Source organism: Lutjanus erythropterus, chromosome 3 (genome assembly GCF_056507025.1).
Source record: "Lutjanus erythropterus isolate fLutEry1 chromosome 3, fLutEry1.hap2, whole genome shotgun sequence".
In the NCBI taxonomy this organism is placed as follows: domain Eukaryota; kingdom Metazoa; phylum Chordata; class Actinopteri; order Lutjaniformes; family Lutjanidae; genus Lutjanus; species Lutjanus erythropterus.
In genome coordinates, this window is record NC_139319.1 from 44,229,326 (window position 1) to 44,253,081 (window position 23,756).

At 39.1% G+C, this 23,756-nt stretch overlaps 1 protein-coding gene across 2 annotated transcripts in view; it reads left to right on the forward strand.

The window, feature by feature from the left end:
* Positions 1-23,756, forward strand: part of tenm3 (teneurin transmembrane protein 3) — a 417,647-nt gene that overhangs the window by 202,134 nt on the left and 191,757 nt on the right. For both annotated transcript variants that reach the window (XM_084747609.1, XM_084747617.1), the window contains one exon: positions 17,771-17,959. In XM_084747609.1, coding sequence (XP_084603735.1) covers positions 17,771-17,959 — 189 coding nt within the window. The remainder of the gene's footprint in view (positions 1-17,770; positions 17,960-23,756) is intronic.

The window sequence follows — 23,756 nt, forward strand, 5'->3', positions numbered from 1 at the left end:
ATTGTGTGACAGGGACTGCTCCTTTTTGTAACAGGTTAGACACACATGCACAAAAGCATGGCTGACTGTCACACACACACACACACACACACACACACACACACACACACACACACACACACACACACACACACACACACACACACACACACACACTTTACTCCTGTGTGCGCACCATGAAGCAGCCATCTCTGAGCCTCTCTGTTGCCGCAGGCCCAGTTGGCTGCTCACACTGTACATGTTAATGGATACAGACTCGATCTATTGTGTTGAAAAGACAGAGACACACAGAGGCTGAGACACACTTACATAGAGGCATGCAAAAGTATGAGTGCAGGATTCCTCAGATTTGGTATTAAAGAACAAATAATACTTAAATTCTTTTTGACTTGGACTGTTAGAGCTCATCAGTGTGTAATTCTTACATGAATACTTTTTCTGCTGTCATTTCAGTAACCACGTTCTTACAAAGGCATGATGCTTATAGTCAGAAGTGGGTGGAAAGGAGTCTACAAATACTCCAGTTCAGTTGGTCCAGATTTGTTGAATGACTATCCTCAACACTCCACAAAACTAACTCTGCTTTAACACGTTTTAAAGTGTGAATGTAATTAATATTGGAGTAAATGCATCAATATTTTAACCCGTGAAAAAATAAACTGCCATAAATGGTTACATTGCTGCTTTAAAACAGTTAAAGCCTGAAAAGTAACTGTAATTCATATTGGATTTCATTAAACTAAAAAAGATTTGAATACAGCAGAGCTAAGAGGCTTTAAATCAGTGTAACAATGAGAGATATTACGACAAACCACTAAACCACAGTTCATTTATAGCACCATCTTGCATCAGGGTAAAGCAAAGCTCCAAAATGTACAAATGGGATATGTAATATAAATATCATCATATTTATGTCACAGAAGAAAGCATGAAACTGAAGTTCTTCAGGGTTTTGCGGGGTGCCTGGGCGGTGCAGAAGAAGTAAAAATTGCCCAACACCACAGGGACTTGGATTCAGTCCGCGGCTGCGTTGCTTCTGGCTCGGCCGGGCACTCTGATTACTTTTCAGCCAAGGGAATTTATGGTTTGAAAGCCAACTCACTTTTAGATTTTAGGACTCAAATGTGGACTGCTCTAGGCCTTAAAGTGGAGCCAACTACTCTGTGAACATGGGGAATGTTTGTGATTGTGGCTCTTACTCATGCCCCTTACTCATGGCGTGACACATCCTGGTCTGATGTCAGGGGAGTAACCGATAGCTCCCCTCCTGTGCTCAATCTGTGTGTGTGTGTGTGTGTGTGAATGCTGGATGTCCAATCAAAGTGGCAGCTCTGACAAAGTTTTCACTCTTTGATTTCGAAGTTTTATGTATGAATATCCATGTAGTTTGATCACTTACATTTTTGCCCAGTTGCTTTGTTTTTAAGAAATCATGCTTTTGTGCCACTCTAGTATGTCAGATGGCTTTAAATACAACTAATCACATGAGCCAAAGTCACACAATAACACAAACTAACCAGCTGATGCAGCAGTACACCAGAAGCTCCTGTGGTCTGCGAGGTAAAATGACGTGATGTTTTTGTTAATGGAGGCTGGCAGCTTTGGAGAGAGTGATATAATGGCTCTTTCTGGTTAATTAAAAAGGATCTCACTCTTTAACAAATGTATTTATCTTTGTAGGGAATGTTTACCATAATGTTGTCAGACACAGGGGCCGTGCCTGCCGTTCCTGAGCAGTCAGCTCCATGGGACACAGAAGAATGGCTGGTTATACTTGTTCAGGGATACCCTGGTATACACTGGAGATCATGATGACATGCTAGCCAACTTTAACCATTATCCATTAATGTAACAACAAGGTGACATCATGCTTACCAGTTATCCAAAGTTCTGAGCTCATATGTCTGCAGGCATTTTTATATCCTTTGGTGTCACAATAGTAACACGCTGACAGATCATACACCTCCGGGTATCCCTGACTTAGTATTAGCTGCTCTTCCATCTTCAGTTGGGAGTGCAGATGCTGTGACGTCCTCGGACAGAAAGGGTAAAGCAAGTCCTGTGGAGCTGAGTTAATTATTGTCACATGACTTGCAGAGAGCAAGAAAAAGTTGAGATCTTTCTATTTCTCTGTGCCTGGATGCCCCTGAAAAACAGCCATGTTGCAATGAATGCACACTCTGCTGCAACAGTGTTGCTTGATTTTGAGTGGGATTATCACTTGTCTCCATTAAAAATAATGAATTTGTGCACACAAAAGATGCAACATCTGAAAGGCTTCTTAAAATATCTTAAAATAACAATCTGACCCTGTGAGTGGCACAAACAAGCAATTTTAGTGGACATACAAGGGCATCTCTTCCTAAAGAACAAGCTGGCTGTCAGCCATTCTGTTGGACCAATTCCAAAACTTTTTGTACCTATTTGTCCTTTAGACCCCAAAATATGTGTATGCCCAGGCTTAAAAACACCTGAATTACCCTCTAGCAAAGATGAATAGAGGAGCTGAACAATTAGTTCACAGAGAGATGCACATCCCTGATGTTGATCTCATCATTTTCCACTTGCTACCTTCGTCTTTGAGAGATTAGGAGATTTGGTTGGCTGGCTGCTCTGCACTCTCTGAGGAGGCAGACAGAGTGTGGCTGTTGAAAGAGAGGGTAATGTATTGCTCTCTGTTGTGGCGTCCCCTATGGACAGATCTAATTTATACCACACACACATACACACACGCACATGTGCGCAAATCATTCCTCCAAAGGACACATTAGCAGAAAAAACTGACGTCAAGGGACAGGGCACACCTTGTGTGTGTGTGTGTATTTACACGTTCGTCTGTGCATGTGTGTGTATGTGGTTGATTATACACATGAGTATGTCATGGAAATATTGTGATTGCTCTAATTTTCCCCTCCTTCTCACACTGGCAATGTAACACCTGTTATGCAAAACACAGCGGCCTGGATTAGCCCGGTTGCCAGACCCTATGAATCACAGACGGCACATTTTCTTTAGCCGTTCTGCCACTGCCCCTCTGATTTGTTAATGTCATTTGGTCAGTGTTAAACCAATCAGAGCAGCACAGAAATCAAAACAACCTTAAAGATGACAATAAAAGTGTCAGGACTGTGGTTGATTTTATGTGCTGGAAGTTTGTCTTTATCTGTTTCTCCTCTACACTCGCATACTATCTGTTAGGATTACATTTCCGTTTCTGTGTAACTCGATGGTTTAAGCATGTGTCTCTCCGCCATCATGGTTGTTACTGTAACTGGACCCAGGGGACGTAGTGGCTTAGCACTAGTTTATAGTCCTCTCGAACAAAAGGCCGACATGATCTCACAGACTCATAAAAGAGAGAGACAGAGATAATGAAGGAGGGAGAGTGAAAGAGACAGACTAGGGAGTACCAACTCTTGTCCACTTAAGTTTGACTTTCTTCTTCTTTTTCTTTCCTTTACCCCGTCCATCTGTCTCCACAAGATTTTTAAGGAGGACATTAACTAAACTAAATTTTCTGGCAAGAAAGAAAGAAGATAAAATCACAGTTACATTTATGCCATGCTGAACTATAGCCCTCAGTGTGTGTGTGTGTGTGTGTGTGTGTGTGTGTGTGTGTGTGTGTGTGTGTGTGCGTGTGTGTGTGTGTGGGGGCAAGGTACATGACGGGAAGGATTTACTGTTTGTGTGTACAGTTAATTGTCTTTGTCCAGCCTCAAATGGAAATGGACTATTTGTGTATGAGTGTAGGGAGAAGGAGCACTCATCTAATTAGCATGTATGTGATGGCCTGGCTTGACGCCACGTTTATGGTTTGCCATACACACACACACACACACACACACACACACACACACACACACACACACACACACACACACACACAATTGGACATTGCCTATTCAGCAGGACAGTGATAATTAACTACATAAACACATAGACATCCTCCCAGTCCTAAGTGATACTCCTTAACATCAAAGTTGGTCTTTCTTTTAAAAACAAAAATGTTAAACATCATCACAGAATGGAAATGACCTGTTTGTGTCGTTTTTGTTTGTGTGAATGAAGGCATACAGTCTGACTCCCCCTTTTCATGCTATGAGAGGTCTTTGCATGCCTGATGACCACAAAAAGAGTCTTCAGTTGGGTTTGTGGTTCTACATCTGTAATGAGTCACAGATAGATAAATAGAAGTCGCTCCAGGCCACAGTTTCTGTGCTAGAACTGCAGCCAGATCAGTCTAAATCACAAAGGGGACTGTTTCTCATCATTAGTTGAGACATTGCATGTTCAAATATCATCTTCTCTGCTGTTAGTGTGTTTACTTAGTTATAATACTTTGTTTTTATTATTTTAAAACCCTTTTATATTGTATTTATAATTTATGGTGAGTCTTAGCAGTTTCCATTGTTGTTGGTGGAGTCCACGTTTCCCACACTATTATGTGCTCACACAGGAAACATGGATGTACTGGACGCAATGTGGACGACAAAGGTCTGACTGTCTTCTTTTGCCTTATTTATTAAAGGGCCCCGAATCAAAAATGCAGTTTTCCTCTCACCTGTAGTGTGATTTATCCATCTAGATAGTTTTGGTGTGAGTTGTCGAGTTCAGGGGATATCAGCTGTAGAGATGTCTGTCTCCAGTAGAATCAAACTAAATGGCACTTGGCTGTAGGTGCACCAAAAATTTTGAAAAACCGACAGCAATGTCTCTCTCCTGAAGTCATGATCTGGTTACTCAAGATAATCTACAGATCTTGTTGTGAGCAATTTCACAACAGAACTATTTTCTTTCCACCAAATTATACCCGCCAACCGTATCACTGCACAGACAGAAGCGTGTGTGTTGTGACTGTGACTATGGTCCCTTTAAAACAAGATGAGGTGATGAATACTCTCAGCCCAATCTCTTTTGTTTTCAACTTTTGTGTTAACAGATACACCAGTTGCTTTTGTTCTGTTGCATTTGTGTCACCAGTATGTGTGATTTTGAACGTAACAGTGGTAGCACTATTAAGATACACTTACTGTCACCACCATTACAGTTTTTTTTCTATTGCTAACAGGCATCAGGTCATACAGAGGCCCTCTAACAGCAACAGGTACATGGAGCTGTGCCAGTTTACTGATGTCGCTGCACCACATTTAAAAACTGCCCAGTGCATCAGTTGAATAATCACAGCTGAACCAGAGGCCAGTGTCACACTTACATAGTTCATGTTGTGACATGTTTTAACATTTGGACAGCTCCACTGTTAAACCACCAGAGCTCAGTACAACAGAGCAGAGGTCCCTGATCTTTTTGTCTGCTGTACCCCCACAGCCCTATCAGATGAGATGAAGTAGCTCTTCAATGACAGTACTGATCACATTAAAAACTGATGTTACGCTTAATGATATTTAATACTGTCAGTTACCTTTAGCTGTCTGTTGTGACTTCTCTGCTCACTTGCAACTAGTTTTCATACACTCAATCACAGCATGTGATGTTCAAGTACATGTAAAATACTGTACATAATATGTACTACATCAGCCTCACAGGAATTTGTCATCCCATTTGTATGTTTATTTTCTGCTTAAACACAAATATATGGATTTATTCATTTTCATAAGTTTATTTTATTTACTTGGGCATAACCAAAGCTTTGTTACTGCAACATGCAATTACATACAAACACCAGATGCGCTGTATTTAGTGTTTGTAGCCAAACTCTTCATTTAGAACACCTGTGAACAGAAGGCTTTATTAAGTTAAAACAGAAAGAAAAGAAAAAAGGCAAAAAAAAGGAGAGTAAAAATACAATTTTAGCCATGATTTAACACCTTCACTGAAAACTGTGTTGCATTTTAATCTCAGTAGACAGTTTTGCTCTTTTAACAGACTGGACTGATTGTCCAAATGAGGTTTTGTGCATTGCAGTGCAACATTTATTGAGGCCTGTGTGCCGACTACCCTGGAGTGCTGGTGTCTTCCAACAAATTCATTAAGCGTGGAAGGAGCTTGACTATGTAGGCTTTTAAAAATAAGCTTTAGGTTGGAATAACTAATGAAGCTGTGGAAACTGAAATTCTCTAAGATGTGACTGTGGTGCCGCCTCATTGGTTTATCATCTTATTGTACAGTGATGCAATGGCTTTTATAGTTGATTGTGAGGCTTGTGTCCAGGAAGTGATGCCGCATGATAGATGTGAGAATATCATGACATCTGCGTAGAGCTGGGCTCTACTGAATGACTTTCTTATCTGTCTGAAGCAGTTGAGATTGGATAAAACTTTTTTGGAAATAAAAAAAAGAAAATCATAATCAAATGAGAAATTCAATTGAAATAAACTGAGCTACTCCACAATCTTTCCACGTACCTCTTTGCAACTGCAGAGCCTCAGGGGGTGCTTCTGTCTCTCTATTGCAGTGACTGATTTCTGGTTTGGAATCATTGTGCATCACAATAATGTGTTTTGCAATGGTCTGCGCCTGTAGAACCGTTTCTGGTTAATGTGAATACAAGGATACATGGAAGGCTGGCCCAATCAGACATATGGCTCATTAAAGCAGATATGTACTGTAGGCACAATATGCAACAGAAGGTGTTGAGTATGTAAACATAAGAGAACCATTCGAGACAAGCATTGCATCTGGAGATATTCTGTCTTCTGATTGCAGCCTCGTAGACATAATCTCTGCTTCACTCACCATGATCACAACTGAAATGTTGTTTTCTTCTTTTCGTCTGTGCTGGGAAATGACAGTGACCAACAGAATACCAATAGCTAACTGCTGTGTGGCCATTTATTCACCGCTGCATGGAGTGTGCAAACAGTTTGTGTTTGCATGTGTCTTTATTCATATGTGTATTTGTGTGATTTGCATTAAGGCTGTAAGTAAGAAAAACAGCAAAATATGATGATTTGATAAATATTTGATTTATTGAGGGGCTCCCTACAGCCCAATCTGAACTCAAGTAAGTAAAACCATTGCATATTAAAGTACAAACAACATCCGTTCCATACTCCTCCCCTTTTCTAATATAAAGAAGAAAACGTGCAGTCTGAAAATGTTCACAATTAATGAACCATCCATTTATAAAACAGACGATGAACAGCCTGAGAGGTCTTACAAGGAAAATAAGTGCAATTTTAATTTCACAGTGGATCTACAAATGCACAAAGTAATATGTTTGTGTTGGAAGTGAAAAGCAACATAGTATTTAGTGTGAAGTGGAAGCTCATGAGGAAGAACATTATCTGCTGCCTTACAAACCATACAATTCTAAAGTTTTTATACTTTATACTTATTTTATACTAAAGCTGCTGATTGATAATATGTTGCACAATGTTCAGTACCTTTAAATATGAACACAATAAATATCCATGGTTCTTTCAGAGAACTGTATTCTGGCCTGGAATTGATAAATGTTTTGCATTTTCTTCACATTTTTCAAAGTCATCCATTTGGCCAGATTGGACCCTTTGTCAGACAAGTTTTGGCTTGCTGACCGCATGTTTGATACCCCGATCTAAACTCTTTAGATGATTGAAAAGCAGTTCAACAGCAGTCGCTCATTTGAGGGCTGTGATTTACTCCACACTTACGTGTTATGAATCTTGAGTGAATAAGTGCCTGTAACTGGAAATACAGTTGCAGTGATCAAATATCAGTGAATGAGTAAAGGTCTAAGTTCACTTTCAAATGTGTTTTTATTGAGGTTAGTAAGTTTTTGTTAAATTAGGTTCATCTAAAAACATAATCTGTTGATTTATTGTTGTGCCATTGATATTGATCATCATCACCATCAGTCCTCTACAAATGCTGTTTGGCTATAGAACAGGAAAACCCTGAATTTGTGTCCCGTCTGAATTAGTGTTTGTAGTATATTGCATCCTAACTTTAAACGACTTCTTCCTCCACTTCTTTTGTCCTTAATTTGTCCAGGGAAAGTTTAAAAAGCAATTACTGTCAAAATTTCTTGTGATGATTTGCATTAAAATGTAAATTTTGCTATTATTGATTTATCCAGGGAAAGTTTAGAAAGCAAAGTAGAACACACCTACTGTGCTGCACAGCTGGGGGTGACCAGTTCACAGGGAAACAGTGGGAAAGATAAAACGTAGAGGAAAAGACTGGAGAGAGAGTAGAGAGGGAGCTACCTCAGGACGCTACAGCAAACAGATCTGTGTGTGTGTGTGTGTGTGTGTGTGTGTGTGTGTGTGTGTGTGTGTGTGTGTGTGTGTGTGTGTGTCTGCCAAAACCAAGCCAAGCAGGGATGAAGAATGAGGAGGCACTGAAGGAGCCAGGTGTTCAAAACATACAGATACACACACACACGCACACCCACACAGTGTCTACAACAGCTGGGTGAGAGCTAAGGTTGCACTTGTTTTGCGTGACAAGGCTACTGGGTTAAAAAGCTCTGCAGATTTGTACCATTGAGACGACATAAAGCAGTCATTGCCGGAGTACACGAGGGGCCTCCTGAGCCACCACATGACCCCGAATCTGCCCCACAAATTTCTCTCACTCTCTCCTCAAAAACAACAGAGAGTGAAGTTTTGTGTTCAAGACTAATTTAAGTTTTAATCTACAGAAGCAAGAACTGAACAAGATAATAATATAATCACAAAGTAAACAAGCCACAGAAGGGAAAATTCTCAATTAGCAGTAAGTCACGCAGCAGAATGTGCCTGTTGCACTGCATGCAGCTTGATATGTTTGTTTGGTTGTTTTTCTCCATGTTTCGGGAAAAAATGGACTGGTTTTGGCTTTGCCTCTTGTCCGCCTTCCAACTGTTCCTCAGTCCAGTCTGCAGTCTTGAGACAGTTCTTGTTGACATATTTTATTATGACAGAACTAAACAATAAGATGCATGAAGCAGAAATGTTCAGGGAGTTGTCCTTCAGTTCCCTCAATTCCCAAAGTTTCATAATAAAAGTCTTAAAGTAGTTTTTGAACGGTGTGTCGGTTGTTCAGTAGCACATAAACATCTGCTCGGGTGAAGATACTTGGATTTGGATAAACTTTTTACCTAGATAATAAAGGTATTTCTTAAATATTAATATCAGTTATTGAGGCAGGAGTTACATCTCATAGACTTCAATCAAATTGTATCGTTGCAGACTTTGTAATATCAGCAAATGATGTATCATTGCTCAAAGAATCAATATAATATATCACGATGAACATATATATATATATATATCATGATTTACATTCATTGCGTCAGACCGCATGCAGACAGCAGCAACAAGACAGCAACAACACCATGGTCAGTGTCCCCATATCAAAAGCTTAACATCTGGGAAACATTGTCCATCAACTGTGACTGTGTTTGAGCATCAAACTTCATCATTGTAAACTCACAGTCCTGCTCCATCCCCCTGCTGGAATCTTGTGCATTGCGTCCTGTCAGCTCAGTGCGATCTGCCCCTCAGGTGCAACAGCCTAATCCAGGATGCTGTGGACTGAGCTTTAAAGTAATAGACTAATTCATCAGGCCAGTTACCTGGCCTTTCGAGATAATCAGCATTGGCTGATGCCTGCACTCATGAGGCCAATAAACAAAAAGACACATCTGCAGGCAACATCATCTGTGTGGCTGCTGAGGAATGATGTCAGCACTCCCCCTTGTAAATGTAAACATGTTTCTCCTGTCATCCTAAATGACAGAAAATCTAATCCAATTGCCTGGCATTCAATGTGTATTATGATATAATGCACCACGGCCTCATACCTAAATGACAGCACACATACTGTATGTATCAAAACCTAAGTAACTTAAAACTTTAAATAGCTCAGTGTTGACTTTTTGATTTCACACGGGACATGAGCTCCAGTCTCCTGGGTCAAAGTTTTTATTTGACCCATCATCCACCTGACCTCCTTCATAAGCAGACTTTTTAACTCCTTATACTCTTTCGAAGTATTTGGTGAAGACAGGCTGTATAATGCATATAATAATGCAGTTAAATGACGTTGCTTCAGGCAAACTGTACCCTGCCCTCCCATTATATATCAGCCATTTAAAAAAAACTGCTATCGATCGCTGCTAATTTATTATTCCTGTGATATACTCTTAAAGAAAATTCCAGTGTTTTGCTGTTCAAAATGAAATGAAAATGTATCATAATTGCATTCATATGTGCTGAAAAAAAGCACATCAGGAGCAAAAAAGCCCCCCAAACATGTCATTTCTGCAGTCTTGGTGGCTTGATTTCAGATACTAGAACACTTCCAAGTCTAGTCGTTCCAAGTTGTTCTGTCAGTTATTCCCTCATGATGTGAAAGCAGCATTACCTCGTTCCCTCAGGCACTGTGGGAGATGCCAGGAGGCACCTAGCCATTTGACAGACTGAGTATTTCATTGCAAAGTTATTTTTACTCCATTGATCAGAGCCTTAAAAGAATATTGTCTTGAGCCAGAAAAACAAGCTCCCAGGCAATCATAGTCCAGCTTAACACCGTGTCCCCATGGAGCAAAGTGGACAGCTGTGTCGGACCTCCTGACAATCACAATATCTGCCCGTGACCCATTTACTGCAACACTCACATATACACGCAGAGTTGCATGAGTTAAAGTAGGTAAGGTTTGGGATTTTTAGGCCTTAAAGCAATATTTTACTCTCTTTCCTCCCCCCCTCTCCCTCCGTAATCCCAGCAACAATGCGTTCTACCAGGGCGTCTTTGATATGGAGATTGACAGAGACCGAGAGTGCAGGCAAAAACAGAGAATGTCGACCCAGAGATTTTTCCCAAACTCTAGAACAATGCGGGTGGATTTTTGGGGGAGAGAGTGGGCGAGAGGAAAAGAGCGATGAAGAATGGGAACCCTTGGTGGGGTCAAACCTTAAAGATCTTTTATGATGAGGTTATGCTTTTGTTGTAGATGGAGAGAAGAGATTTTCAGAACGGTGGAGGTGGAAATCTTGCCCAGCATGCTAATCACAGGCTAACACTGTGTTCACACATACAGCAGACTCTGGCGTCTCATGAAGCTGTGGCTCTGCGGGTTTGTCACACTGAGCACATATTTACATACTCCTCTCTGACTGAACAGTCACTACACACAAGCATCTTATTCCTTATCATCATTCTTACTATCATTATCTACTGTTTCATTTGGCAAACTGCACCTTTCTAAAATGTATTCTAGGCATGCATAATGTAACATTTTGAAGTGGTAGCACACTTCTCTAGCAGTTAGACAGACTGGCTTGTGCATATCTGGTTTGTCTCAGGTTTGATCGCAGCAGCCGTCATCACACTGAGACCCTACCTGCTGATCTGGAGCAGAGTAGGAAAGAAATGAATGCAGGTTTTTGGAGAGTTTTGGCAGTGACAATTTTCACAAGTCATTTGAGGTGATGTTATTAATCTGTGCATGATGCAGCCATTTTGCCTTTTTATTTAAATTCAGCCATCATCTTCATAAATACTGGTGTCCAGCCTGGAAAAGGGAAAATAGTTTAACTACAGGCGTTCGAGTCAGTTAGTAACACATGAATCCGTAATACTTTAAAGGAACAAACACACAAGAGCACTCTGACCATCACAGTTCGCCACAGAGCAACGCTCATCCAATACAGTCACATGCTACCCCTCCACTTCTGACTTTTGCCTTCTTTTCTTCTTCTCTAGATACAACTTTCTCTTTTCTCTGTCAGTCAATATCCTCAGCAGATCATTTGTACTTGTTTTGTGTTTCCTCACTCCATATGCAACTACACAAATAAAGCCGTTTCTCTCCTTGTTTTGTCACCCATTCCCCTTTTTTTAAATTCTTATTGGAGTAGAGGGAGATGACACAAGGTTCTCTGACCATAGCAGCACTATAAGGCAATGGCTTTTACTGCTTTATTTCACTGGCTTCTGATTTGTTTATTCTCATGAACGTGCACATACTATATGCAAATGTAGTGCACTATACACATTCCTGCCAATGAGGGGAGACACAAAATCATTTAAACAAGGAATAAATACATAAATAAAAGTAATGATTATAAATCAGACAATCCAAATGACACAATTTAATTAAGAGAACATCAACAACATATGTTCCACAATCCCAAACCAAATCCACGACATCTGTATTACAAGTCCTCTGAACAAAATTAACAAGAAATAAATCAGCACACATACTATGGACTAAGAATGAGGTAACTGCAGTCAAAATGAGAACAAGTACATCTGAGGTAAACAAGAAAAGAAGTCTTGAGGTGATGAAAAGAAGAAATCGATCTGAGTGAGTTAGACAGTAACAGAATGCAGCGGATCAACAAAAGGCAGGCAAGAAGACTGACAGCAAATAAAACATGGATGTAAACAAGGCAGTGGAAAAAAAGGGGTTTTGAATTTTTTTTATGAGAAAGAAATGTATTCAATTGATTTGTTAGACCTTAAGGATACACACAGTGAGTAAAACTGAATGTACATAATGTATGTTTGCTCACAAGAAAACTCCAGAGGGCACCTTTAAGCCGATCAGGGCTCTTCTGTCTTATTCTCACTTTGGCTCTTTTCTGTGGAACTTGACTTTCTCATATTCTCCTTCTCTCCTTGCCTTGCTATTTCTGGATAGATTATTTTTCATACATTCTCAACCTGTTTTTCATCTTTTCATGTATGCTGACTGTGTGTGCGTGTGTGTGTTTATCAGGAGTTTGCATGTGTGTTTCAAGATACGTGTGTGGGTGTGTGCGTCTATCGGAAATGTGGGTAATATATAGGTCCACATCCCCATGTGCATTACTGTTTCAGTGTTTTGTGTGTGTGTGTGTGTGTGTGTGTGTGTGTGTGTGTGTGCGTGCGCACATGAGTGCGTGTGTGTGTGTGTGTGCATGCGCTAGTGTGTGTGTCCTTCAGGCAGTATTGGCTGATTTGGACTACTGAGAGTAGACTAGACTTGGATGTGAATCCAAACCCTTTGGCACATCACCACACTCTCTGTAGGAACAAGAGACAGCAAATGATGGTTTCATTACCTGCTCTCTAACACACACACACACACACACACACACACACACTGCAGTTATTTCATGTACCGTATAATTATGTGAAAACAAATTTCCCAGTTCCTCCTTCCTTTGTTGTTAGTTTTATTTTGGACTTGAATATACAGTAATCAATTAACTCAAAGACAAATAAGCCTTTACTAGATTGGTAACAATTTCATTTGCATAGAATACAACTGCATTATGTTCTAGTAATTTGGAAACCCCTTGGTGACATAAAGATATTACAGCCGATGTTCCATTAAAAATCAGATTTGAAACATTCATTCATCAAATTAGGAGCAGTAAGAGTTTGAGTAGAGTCTTGGTGATTTCAGACCCGTCCGTCAGCAGTGAGAAAAAGAAAAATGGATTCTAATCATGACACCTGTTTTTTTGTCACTTGTTCAAGTACGAGTCTCGTAATATATTTTTGTAGTTTTTGTTTCTTTTTTTGTTTTAATTTTGTTTTTAACTTTTGTTTTCAAGTCAGTTTAGTTTCAGTTAGTTTTCAGAGTGGGTTTACTCATTTCAGCTTAGTTTTTATTGTTTAAAATGTTTAGTTTTAGTTCAGGTTTTATTAGTTCCAGTTTTACTTTCAGTTTTTTTAATTATATGTGTTGCAAATATTTTATTGATAGCGGTATCCGGTATGCACAATTCACAAGTAGATTTACAGATATAGGGATTACTAATTTATAAATACAAATATAATATAGAAATAATCAATAAAAAATATACAAACTTATACAGACACCATTCACTTCACAAAACTAATAGAAAATAACACAGTAGAAATAAAAGAAAGAAAAAACAAGAAGAAGAAAAAATAAAAAAAATTCCAAACCCCCCACACCCTGCTACACCACCCAAAGGATTTTACGAAGAGTTCTTGTAGAGTTAAACTCTGCTCGGTAACATCTCAAGATATTGAATGAAAGGTTGCCAAATGGCATCGAATAAATTCATATGATCATTCCTAATATATCTGATCCTTTCCACCTCAAGAGTGTCGACAAGGTCATTCAGCCACATTTTAACTCCTTTACCCTTTCATAACTTTAACAAACATTTCTTAGCTGACATATAGCAATTATTAATAAATCTTTTGTGAGCCAATATGAGGTTGTTTAATCTCTCTGAAGTATTGAAAATTATGTCTGAAATTATGTCAAAAATCCAGTCACACTTTTGTCTACAAGAGTGGCACCATTAGACTGACACTTGCTGCACAGACAGGAAACGGAGGGGAACCATTTATTAATCTTAGATTTGGAAGTGTGTAGTCTATGAACTATTTTAAATTGCATTACACAGTGTCTGACATTGATAGAGCACTGATTAATTCGTTTTTAAACTATGGTTCAACTGTTCCTCTGTAAGATGGATATTTAATATGTTTTCCTATTTCTCTCTTATGCGAGAAGTGTTCGCCCTTTCATCCTGCAAAATTGTAGATACCAGGCTGGGAGTACATGGTGACATCTTGACAATGAATCTAAGAGTAGAGTCAATTATAATCTCATAAGATGGTATATACTTTGAACAATAAATCTCTTATGTGAAGATAGAGGGAGCAAAATTGAAGAAATTAATTAAGTTAACTTTTTTTTAAGTAATACAAACACTCAGTTTCAATAGACATATATGAATTTGATCAAATTGACAACAACTAAAACTAAAGGCATATACTGTATATCTTTTCATAAAGTTTATTTTTTTATTTTTATTTAACTTAACATGTAATATGTATTTTTTTTTCACACTTAGTTTTGTTTTAGTTCACGGTTTTAACCTTTGGTGTTTGTGTAAAAATGTATAAATATGTGATATAATTATGTTTCTTGGTAAAGGTTCTTGGCAAACAAAAAAAAAGCCTCTCAAATCAGTCTGTTGACTATCACAGAATATAAGGCTGCTGGAGGGAAATAAAGCATTTTGATCAAGTTCATAACAACAAAATAAATCCAGGAGTTCTTGTTTGGAAACGGACTAAAACGTCTCAGAAAGGCCAGTTCAGGTGAAGGCAGTGCTGATCAGTTGTGCACAGATGATGAAGTCAAACCAGTGGACCATATCTGCTGTTTAATATTGTCCACGTATAAGCACTAATCCCATGTTGTTTCTGTTTCCTCAGCAAAAGCCACTGGGCTTTTTCCATCACTCTAGGGGAGATAGTGGGGGTTGGGTGTTTAATAGAAAATGCCACATCCATGTGATTTTCTATCTCAGTGAAAGAAACAAGCCAAGAGGCATTCTAGTGAATAATTAAACAGAGACTCATATCATGTTATTTTGGATCTGTTTGCATCAAGCTGCATGTTCTGCAAAACCCCAAATGAATGTCAGGATGTCATATACAGTCGATGGCTGCAAGGGACAAGATTGGCTGTGTGTTTGAAATATCTTGAGTGTGTGTATTTCTCTACTCATGCACTAGATATAGAGTGTGTGATGTACCTGATCTGTTGACAGCAGTGTTATTCCTTTACAAAAATAATACAGTAGATTTGTGTGTTTTTGAGAGGCGGGGTCAGAGCTTGAGAGAGGTGTGTTGTATTCTCACCATCAGCATCTGTATAAATGCTCAGCCAAAACAAGATTGCAATTCTCTTCCTGCAAATGACCTAACATTGATTTTGTATTTCAATTTCTCCTCCTTGCTCGCAAATGTGAGAGATCAAGGGATTTAGATAGAGACATAACACATTTTTATCTGTAAAGCCAGCCACCATGGAAAGTGCTGTTAATGAAATTTGTTTTTGTTTTTTTTGTTTTTTTTCTTTCATTCCTTTGCTTTCCCACAGCTAATTTCATTCTTTTGTGCCAGCACATTTGTATGGAATGCAGGGCTGGACAGAGTTATCTGTCTGGGCAAAATGCACACACACACTCACATACCCACACACTCCCAAACACACACACAGACTCCCAAACACAAATATGCACATGCACAAACAGAGAGCAGAGCCATTTAGCATTCAGAAGTCACTAAATGCCAAGGTTACCACATCGATACACAATTGATTTTGCACACTCTGCTTGTGAGTCTGGTCTCACACAGGCACAGCGCGTAGCCAACTCTGCCTGACGCACAGACCGACACTGCGCACAGTTCAACAACTTGGACCAAGTTCTCTGTCAATTACAAATAAGACATATCGAAGATTCAGTGTGGAATTTAGCCGAACTCTGTCCTTGACACCTGGAGGATTTATAGTGATGTAGAACAAGAGTAAAAAAATGAAAAAAAGAGTCTGTCTACATTTATAAACTGATAAAGAACGCGGCAAAGCATGAATAGAAAATATATATGTGCAGTTTTTTTCATCATGAAAGTAGATCACAGCAATAATAAGATTTTCTGAGCATCTTGTTGAGCATCTTGTCCACTAAATCACAAGAGGGCTTTTAATTTGAAACGGAAATGTTGAGTTTATAGTAACAGTGTAATGCTGTTAATACTTTAACAGGGCAAATGGGAATGAATCTAAACAAGGCTTTGTACAAAAAAGTTTGTAGTGACAGCCCACATTTCCCATCATGCCTAGTGCCGACTGGATAGTTTGTTTCATTTTACAAAATACAAAATGCAGATGTTGCTTTTTGTTGGTGTTTGTAATTTGCACGTTCAGAACCTGGTGGTTTATCTTGGTAGCCTAATTGTCATTTTTGTGCTGGTGTATAGTTTTAACTGCTGTACTTTACTACTGTTTTGTATTTCTTGAGCCCGTGGGAACTTTACCATATAAAAATATGGTATAACCACAAAACCAAATTTGAAAGTTAAAAAAAAAATCACAAGGTATATAAAATTAGGTTTAAAAATGATTTTTAAAAATTTGCATTAGTTTCCTCTGCTCTGAAACGCTGGGGGTGTGTCCCCTCCACTGTCTCAAGTGTGAAATACAGCGGCCATTTCCAAGTTAGTTTGCTTGTGGCAGGTCAATGAATCGTCATCATTTCCACTGCTAACGCTAAATGCTAATGTGCTGTAGCTTATATAGTTTTAGGGGACATATCACTAGTGTGCATCACCACGTGCGTCACCATGATTTCAGTCTGCCTAAAAAATCCTGAGCACAGAAACAGTTTAGCAGTCTAGTCTTTTCACATGTTTTCAGCAACTATTTTTTTTAGAATGTGTTAAAAAATAAGTGAATTTTCTTTACATAGACTTTAATGTCTCATTTGGTGCTAGTTGCCATTATATGATTAATTACACTGATCAAACTAAATGCTGCCTCTAATACAACTCTGCATCAGCTGAATGTCTGTTATCCACAGCAGAGGTAAATAAAGGCTCAGGTCTCTATTTAAGAAAATAATGCACTTTACTCTGCCAACTGGCAACTGCAACAAAACAGGTCAGTGACCCATTTTGGGACGTAACCCTAAGTTTACGAAGAGGGAGGAGTATGAGAGAGGGATGAGGAGGGACAAGAAGGATGACTACTTCCTGAGGCACAGCAGCCAGACAGCTAAAGAGGAGGACGCGGCAGAGTCCTGGATGAATAGTGTGTCTTCAGGTTTATGGCAGCAGCTCAAAGTATCTCTGTTGTGACTTCATTTGGCGGTTCCAACCCACAAACTGTCTTTCAGAACTGCATCGGTCTCATGCCACAATTTTCAATCACACCATCAGCACACATCACCATACCTCATTGCTCAGTCATTTTTTTCTTTTATTTTTTTTAGATTTTGGTTGCAGTTGTTGTTGCTACTTTTATTCATTCTTCAAATTCATCATTCATTTTTTTTTTCTTTTTGGTTGTGTTCCTCCATAGGTTCTCCAATGCCCTCCCCCTCCTGTCCATCATCTGTCATTGACCAATCACATCCACAATCAGCCAGTCCACATGACAACCCGTTGTTAGGCGACGTGGCTGAGCCTGACTCAGAGGAAGAGGAGGAGGAGGAGGAAGAAGAAGAGGAAGAGGAGTATGCCGCCCGATTGTACTTACCTGTAACACATGGTAAAAGGACTTCACTCTGCTTCGTTAGAAACTATTTCATTTCTTTTAAGAATCTCAACTGAAATTTCCAAAATGTGCTCTGTGACACTCAAATTGAATTTAAAGATAATGAACTAAAATATATCTTCTTTAATAGTGTTATCAAAACATTTACCCCAGAATCAGAGCTCTGTCATCTCATCTGTCATTTGTAGAAGACTATTTCCACTGGATATTATTAACATTATTATCCATCCACATTTGGATTTGACTGTCGTGTAGGTAACCAGAGTGAATGAATTTATTTGGAACTCACATTCTTCTGCACTTGTTCCCTTCTCTTGACAACTTTTACGTCTCTACCATCTACCATCCAGCTGTTGCGGTGGATGTTTGCTAGCATGGGCGCTTACATGCTCAAAATACTTTATGGATAGTCGATCAATCTGATCATTATTTTCTTCATTAATTTGTTGTTTGATCCATAAAATGTCAGAAAATATTCATCAGTGTTTCCCAAAGTCCAAGATGACGTCCTCAAATGTATTTGTTTTACTCCTCTTAGTTTACTATCAGAGAGGATAGAGAAACCAGAAAATATTCACATTTAAGAAGCTGAAATCAAAGTATTTGGACCTTTTTTATTTAAAAAAAATATTGAAACCAATTAATCAATTATCAAAATAGTTGGTGATTAATTGCAGCTCTAGTGTTTAACAGACCATCTCACTGTTCTTATTTCCTCTCATCAGGAAACCAATATAGACATTTTTAGCCTTTTTCATACATCATACAAAATAAGTACATGTATATAATTTTAAATACTTTATTAACAGTATACTGCAGATCAATCTTAACTTTGCAGAATTTTGTCCATAAAATTATTTATTTGGCGACCCAAATAAAAGCTCCTGTGACCCACCTGTGGGAAATGACCTGCTCATATTTTGCCATATTTCCATCTCAAATAGCCAAGTGGTAAAAAAAAAAAAAGACAGGCAATATTATTTTATATGTTCCATTTAGGTCAACTGATTTCACCCCAGCTTCCACTTGACTATTTTCAGCCTGAGTTCCTCTGACTGTTGTGTATTGCAGAGTCCAACATATGAGCTGTAGCTGTTTTTGATCGTTTCTGATGAATGTTGAGATCACTCATGACACTTGGCAAACACGGGGGCTTGAACTTCTTCTGACTTCCAGTGCGCTGCCAGTGGTTGTCCTCAGTAGAGCAGCCAGCTGCGGCGGGAGTCAGACCACGTTCCCCCTCTTCGTCACGGTCCCTCTCTGCCTTTCTTTATTGCTTGTTTGCTTCCAAACCTTTCTTTCCTTTCATGTCTGCTCCTGTGTCTTATCACACAAAACCCTCAGACTTTAACTACTTTTAGAGAACAAATAACAGATATTAACACAAAAGAGACCTGTTAGTTTTGGGAATCCAAGGAAAGGTCAGCAAACTGTGAATTAACAGAGGGGAATAGGATGTTTTCTTTTTTGATTTTCAGTATCTAACAGACAGTTAATACAGAAAATGGGACTGAAAGAAACAAATGCAAGGCTTTGAAATTCAAATCACCTGTTAAAAACTGAATATTTGGACTGCAGTGGCTGTAATTGGAGATATACTTCAATAATTCTCACATAGTAAAGCTTTGTTAATTGTTCTCCAGTTCTACCTGACATTGTTATTTTCCTTTTAGTTGTGATTCCTGTTTGGGGTCTGAGGGCATTTTCTCAATTTTAAGATATCTTCTTAAATTGACCTTTTACTGGTACTTGCATATAAAATAATACTTGTGTGTTTTTATCAAAATTTGCTGAAGAATTTCAGCTTTTGTGTGATGAGGCACCTGTCTGTTCTAGAGCTTATGTGAAGAGAACATTTGACAGTAAATCTGAAGTCTGATTTTTGAAATTCTTCACATCTCTTGAACTGCATCCAGTAGGTTGCGTCAGCCTCCTCTACCCAGTGCAGAATACAGAGACAGTGTGATTGAGTGAAACACCATTCAGACATGTAGTGAATACAACCGACAAGGCTTTCCTGAACTACAGAGGCCAAATATCATGTTGCACCTCTTTGAATATTTTATTAATTTTATTGATTTATATTTTGCAAAACGTTTGGCTGTGATTGCGTTCAGTACGGAGGTGGGCATGGTTTCATTGTTGTCAGTACTGGCATGAAATGCAGTTTAATCCTGCTGAAAGTATCACATCATGGCCCAGTTCAAACTCAGGCTAGATCAATACTTTTGGTTGATAGTAGAATTTATTTAAAACTTTTATATTTTAGATCAGTTACATCAGTTGTGGCCAGGAACTCCAGATTTGGTTCAAGGCAAATCCTTCTCATGAATGGATTTTCATTCCTTCATGACAGCTTTTCTAGCAAACAAACTTTAAATGAGAGCAGTCATTTCAACAGTGGACACACAAAGGTTAGACAGCTGCCATTTTTGATCCAAGTCCAATCATAAGAGCTCATTTGCCTACAATTTGGCATATTGAGTGTCTGCTCTGGTTGCCATCAGGCTTGCTCCTGGTGGCTCTCCACATGGCAAATGTTAGGATGAAACCTTAGTCTGGCTGTTTGAAACACTGGGGCCACGGGGGCTGAGCTTGGTTCAAATCAGAGTGCTGATCTGAGACCTGTTTGCCTGTGGAGGTTGACAAGCACCAGATGCTGAGTCTTTATGGCTGGCCAATGACCCTGGATCAGTCCTCTTATAGTCAGGAGTGTGATAGGAAACAGACTTTGATGGTTTGAAGAAAGGAACTTAGACAACCACAATGAGAGTCAGACTACATCAGGAGAGGAGGCATGAAAGGGAGAACTAAGGAAGGAGGAGATTTGGAAGGAAGGAGAGTGAGAAAAAGAGAGACAGCTGCATGGAGGGATGGAAATAGAGAGACAGACAGACGTCTCCTCATATATACATTGCCATCTAAACGTAATCAGAAACAGCTCTGAAATGGGGTCCTAAAGTGGCTAAAAGGTTGTGCATGTGTGTGTGTGTGTTTGTGCATATGTGTGTGGTCCTCTTTTCCCTGAAGTAGTCCCAGCCTGACCTAACCCACCGATGTTCAGCCAAAATTCTAAAATATCACTCTCACCACTTCCTGCACTTCAGACATGCTTTTTTCTTCATTCGTTCGTATTGCTCTGTAGCCTTTCCTTCCACCAGTTTTCTTTCCTTTGCACCAGCGACTTTAAAGGAACTCGAGCACTGAAGCAAAGGAAACGAGAGGCCTTTAGCTTACATTGTCTTACACATAAAGACCCCCGCACACACTCCCTCTAATGCAGAAACCAAACTTTTTTTTAACCTCCATGTTTACAGGAGGAAGACGTTGAGCAGGGAATAAAGAGGAGAATGTGAGAACAGGCGAAATCGAGGCTTTTCTTTTCCCTTCTTCTCTCAGAACACATATTTTTATTGGCTGTTTACTGGGAGGAACAAGTACTGTATGAAGCATCAGAGACAGAGGCAAATTGTACTTTTTTTCGGTCCATAAAGGCAGTTCCTGAAAGTCTGCCTGACTGTGCTACAATGAAAATGAGTTTCAGGAAAGAAGCCACAGAGCATAAAAGCCAAAGAGATATTCCACACCAGACCCATCCGCACAAAATACTACGAGAGCGATATACAGGCAGAAGCCACAGTACACCAACCTAAATTGTGCAGGAAGAAAGCCTTTTGTTTGACCCCATGAACCCATTCTTTCAGGACAGCACACAGTAAATGTGTGTCGATGTTGTATAAAGTGCACAGTATTGTGTCTTGTCTGTGTCCTGCTTGGTATTTTGGTGAGGTTTCTGTGAACTTGGCCACACTGACAGCACAGAGGAGGAACTGTGTAATTTTGATGTCAAGACTGTCTTGGATTTACTTGTGCTGCCTGCCTGCTCAGACCAGGTCAGTGGCTGATGGTGGAAGGTACAGCTTTATGCGGCACTGGTTCAGATTCAGATTGACCCTAAAAATCACTGAAACCATGTGGAGTCGTGGTGTTTGTAGAAGTGAGGAAGCGGTCTAAGACATCAAACCTACTCAGGAAAAAAAAAAAAGATCAAGTTGATTTAACGGCTCCATTCACTCTTTATGACTCAGGTATTATGAAACATGTCCACATACCTAAATGACAGAATAGGTTAATTGCCAGTGACTCCCCAAATGGCATAAATGACTGGTGGAGAGAACAAACAGCAACAGATGGACCGGGTCTTAAACATGAGGTTAACATTGTATAACAGTGTCTGGTTAGGTTTAGAAAAAGATTGTGGATATACATGATTTGTGATGGATGTTATGGAAGTTTAAACCTTTAAATAATTCAAACTTGACTTCTGGTTTCACAGAGGACATGAACTTTGGTCTCCTCAGTGAAAGTCCCGTTTGTTTGACCCATCCATCCACTCCTCCTCCTCCACATGCAGACTTTCTCACTCATTATACAGCTCCTCATAATAACTATGGCAACTAGAGTTTGACACAGTATCAACATAGTAGCTGCAGCAATATTGTCAAAATTCAAATACAATCTTGCCTTTTTAAACCAGATAACTGAATGAACTCGTATTCTGTCTTGATCATCTTGATAACTGATCACTGCAAACAATACTTGTTGGATCTATACATTAATACTGAATGTTGCAGTATAATTGTTGGCAGGAGAAGGGACATTTTGCAGGTCAGTGGCTCAGTTTTTTTAAATTTCCGTTTTCTTTTTAAAGGGCAATGTCTCTGTCTGACATTGGCACACTATACACATGCACAGGAGCACACAATAGAATAACCATGTCCAGTAGCACCTCCAACTTTAACTAATTATATGAAGACAAACATACCTCCATGGAGATAAAATATACAAGTACTGGAAGTTTGATATTTCAGTCATGGTTCACCTGTTGTCTGGCTGAAGCCATGTTTCCACTCCCCTTTGCTACCTCCCCTTTTCAAAGAGAACGTTGTTCCTGTAATGTTCAACACTCAATATGACCATTATATAATATACAAATCTGCAGTATGCCTCTGGTTCTACATACTTCTCATTGCCAAAAAGGTGAAGACATTTTTTTCAGTTATTATTACAGTACATTACTTAACCTTTTTCTTCATGTTTCATATATGCAGTCAGTCTACGTGTGTCTGTAGAATGCACTTGGTTGCACATGATGTGGGTAAATCCATCACTGCTCCTTTACATATCACTTATTGTTGTTTTAAGTGTCAGTCAGGTTCATCCAGGCAGAGGAGCCAATTAAGTGAAAAGAAGACCTCATGAAATGAAATGTGAAATTAGACAGTGTTTTGCATTTTTCATCATGATGCTGAAAATGTTTATTGAAAAAAAAAACATTACATGTTTAAATACTCCAGTTTCTTTAGGCTTGGTGGCAAATGAAATACACTGGGCACAAATCAACAAATTTAAATTAAATATTGAACAACAACTATGATCTGATACTTAGTTATAACACATGATATCTTAAGAAATAATAAGTTTACTGGATTTTATTTTATTAAGTACAAAGTTTGATTGAGTATGCCTCATCCCTTTAAGAGTGTAAACGATAGCTGTGCAGATGTATTGTGGGTAGCGTGGAACCAAGGTGCTTGCTGCTGTTTAAATTAAGCAGACTCTAAGGCTACAAGTATCTATCTTTGTGGACTGCGTCTGCAGTGGGAAACCAAATATTGTCTGACAACAGAAGATTGGATGTTTATCTTCTTCCCTCTCATTCACACACATACACATGCATTCACACACTCACACAACTTTCTTTTGTTTTGGTTGCAATAGTGAACAGTGA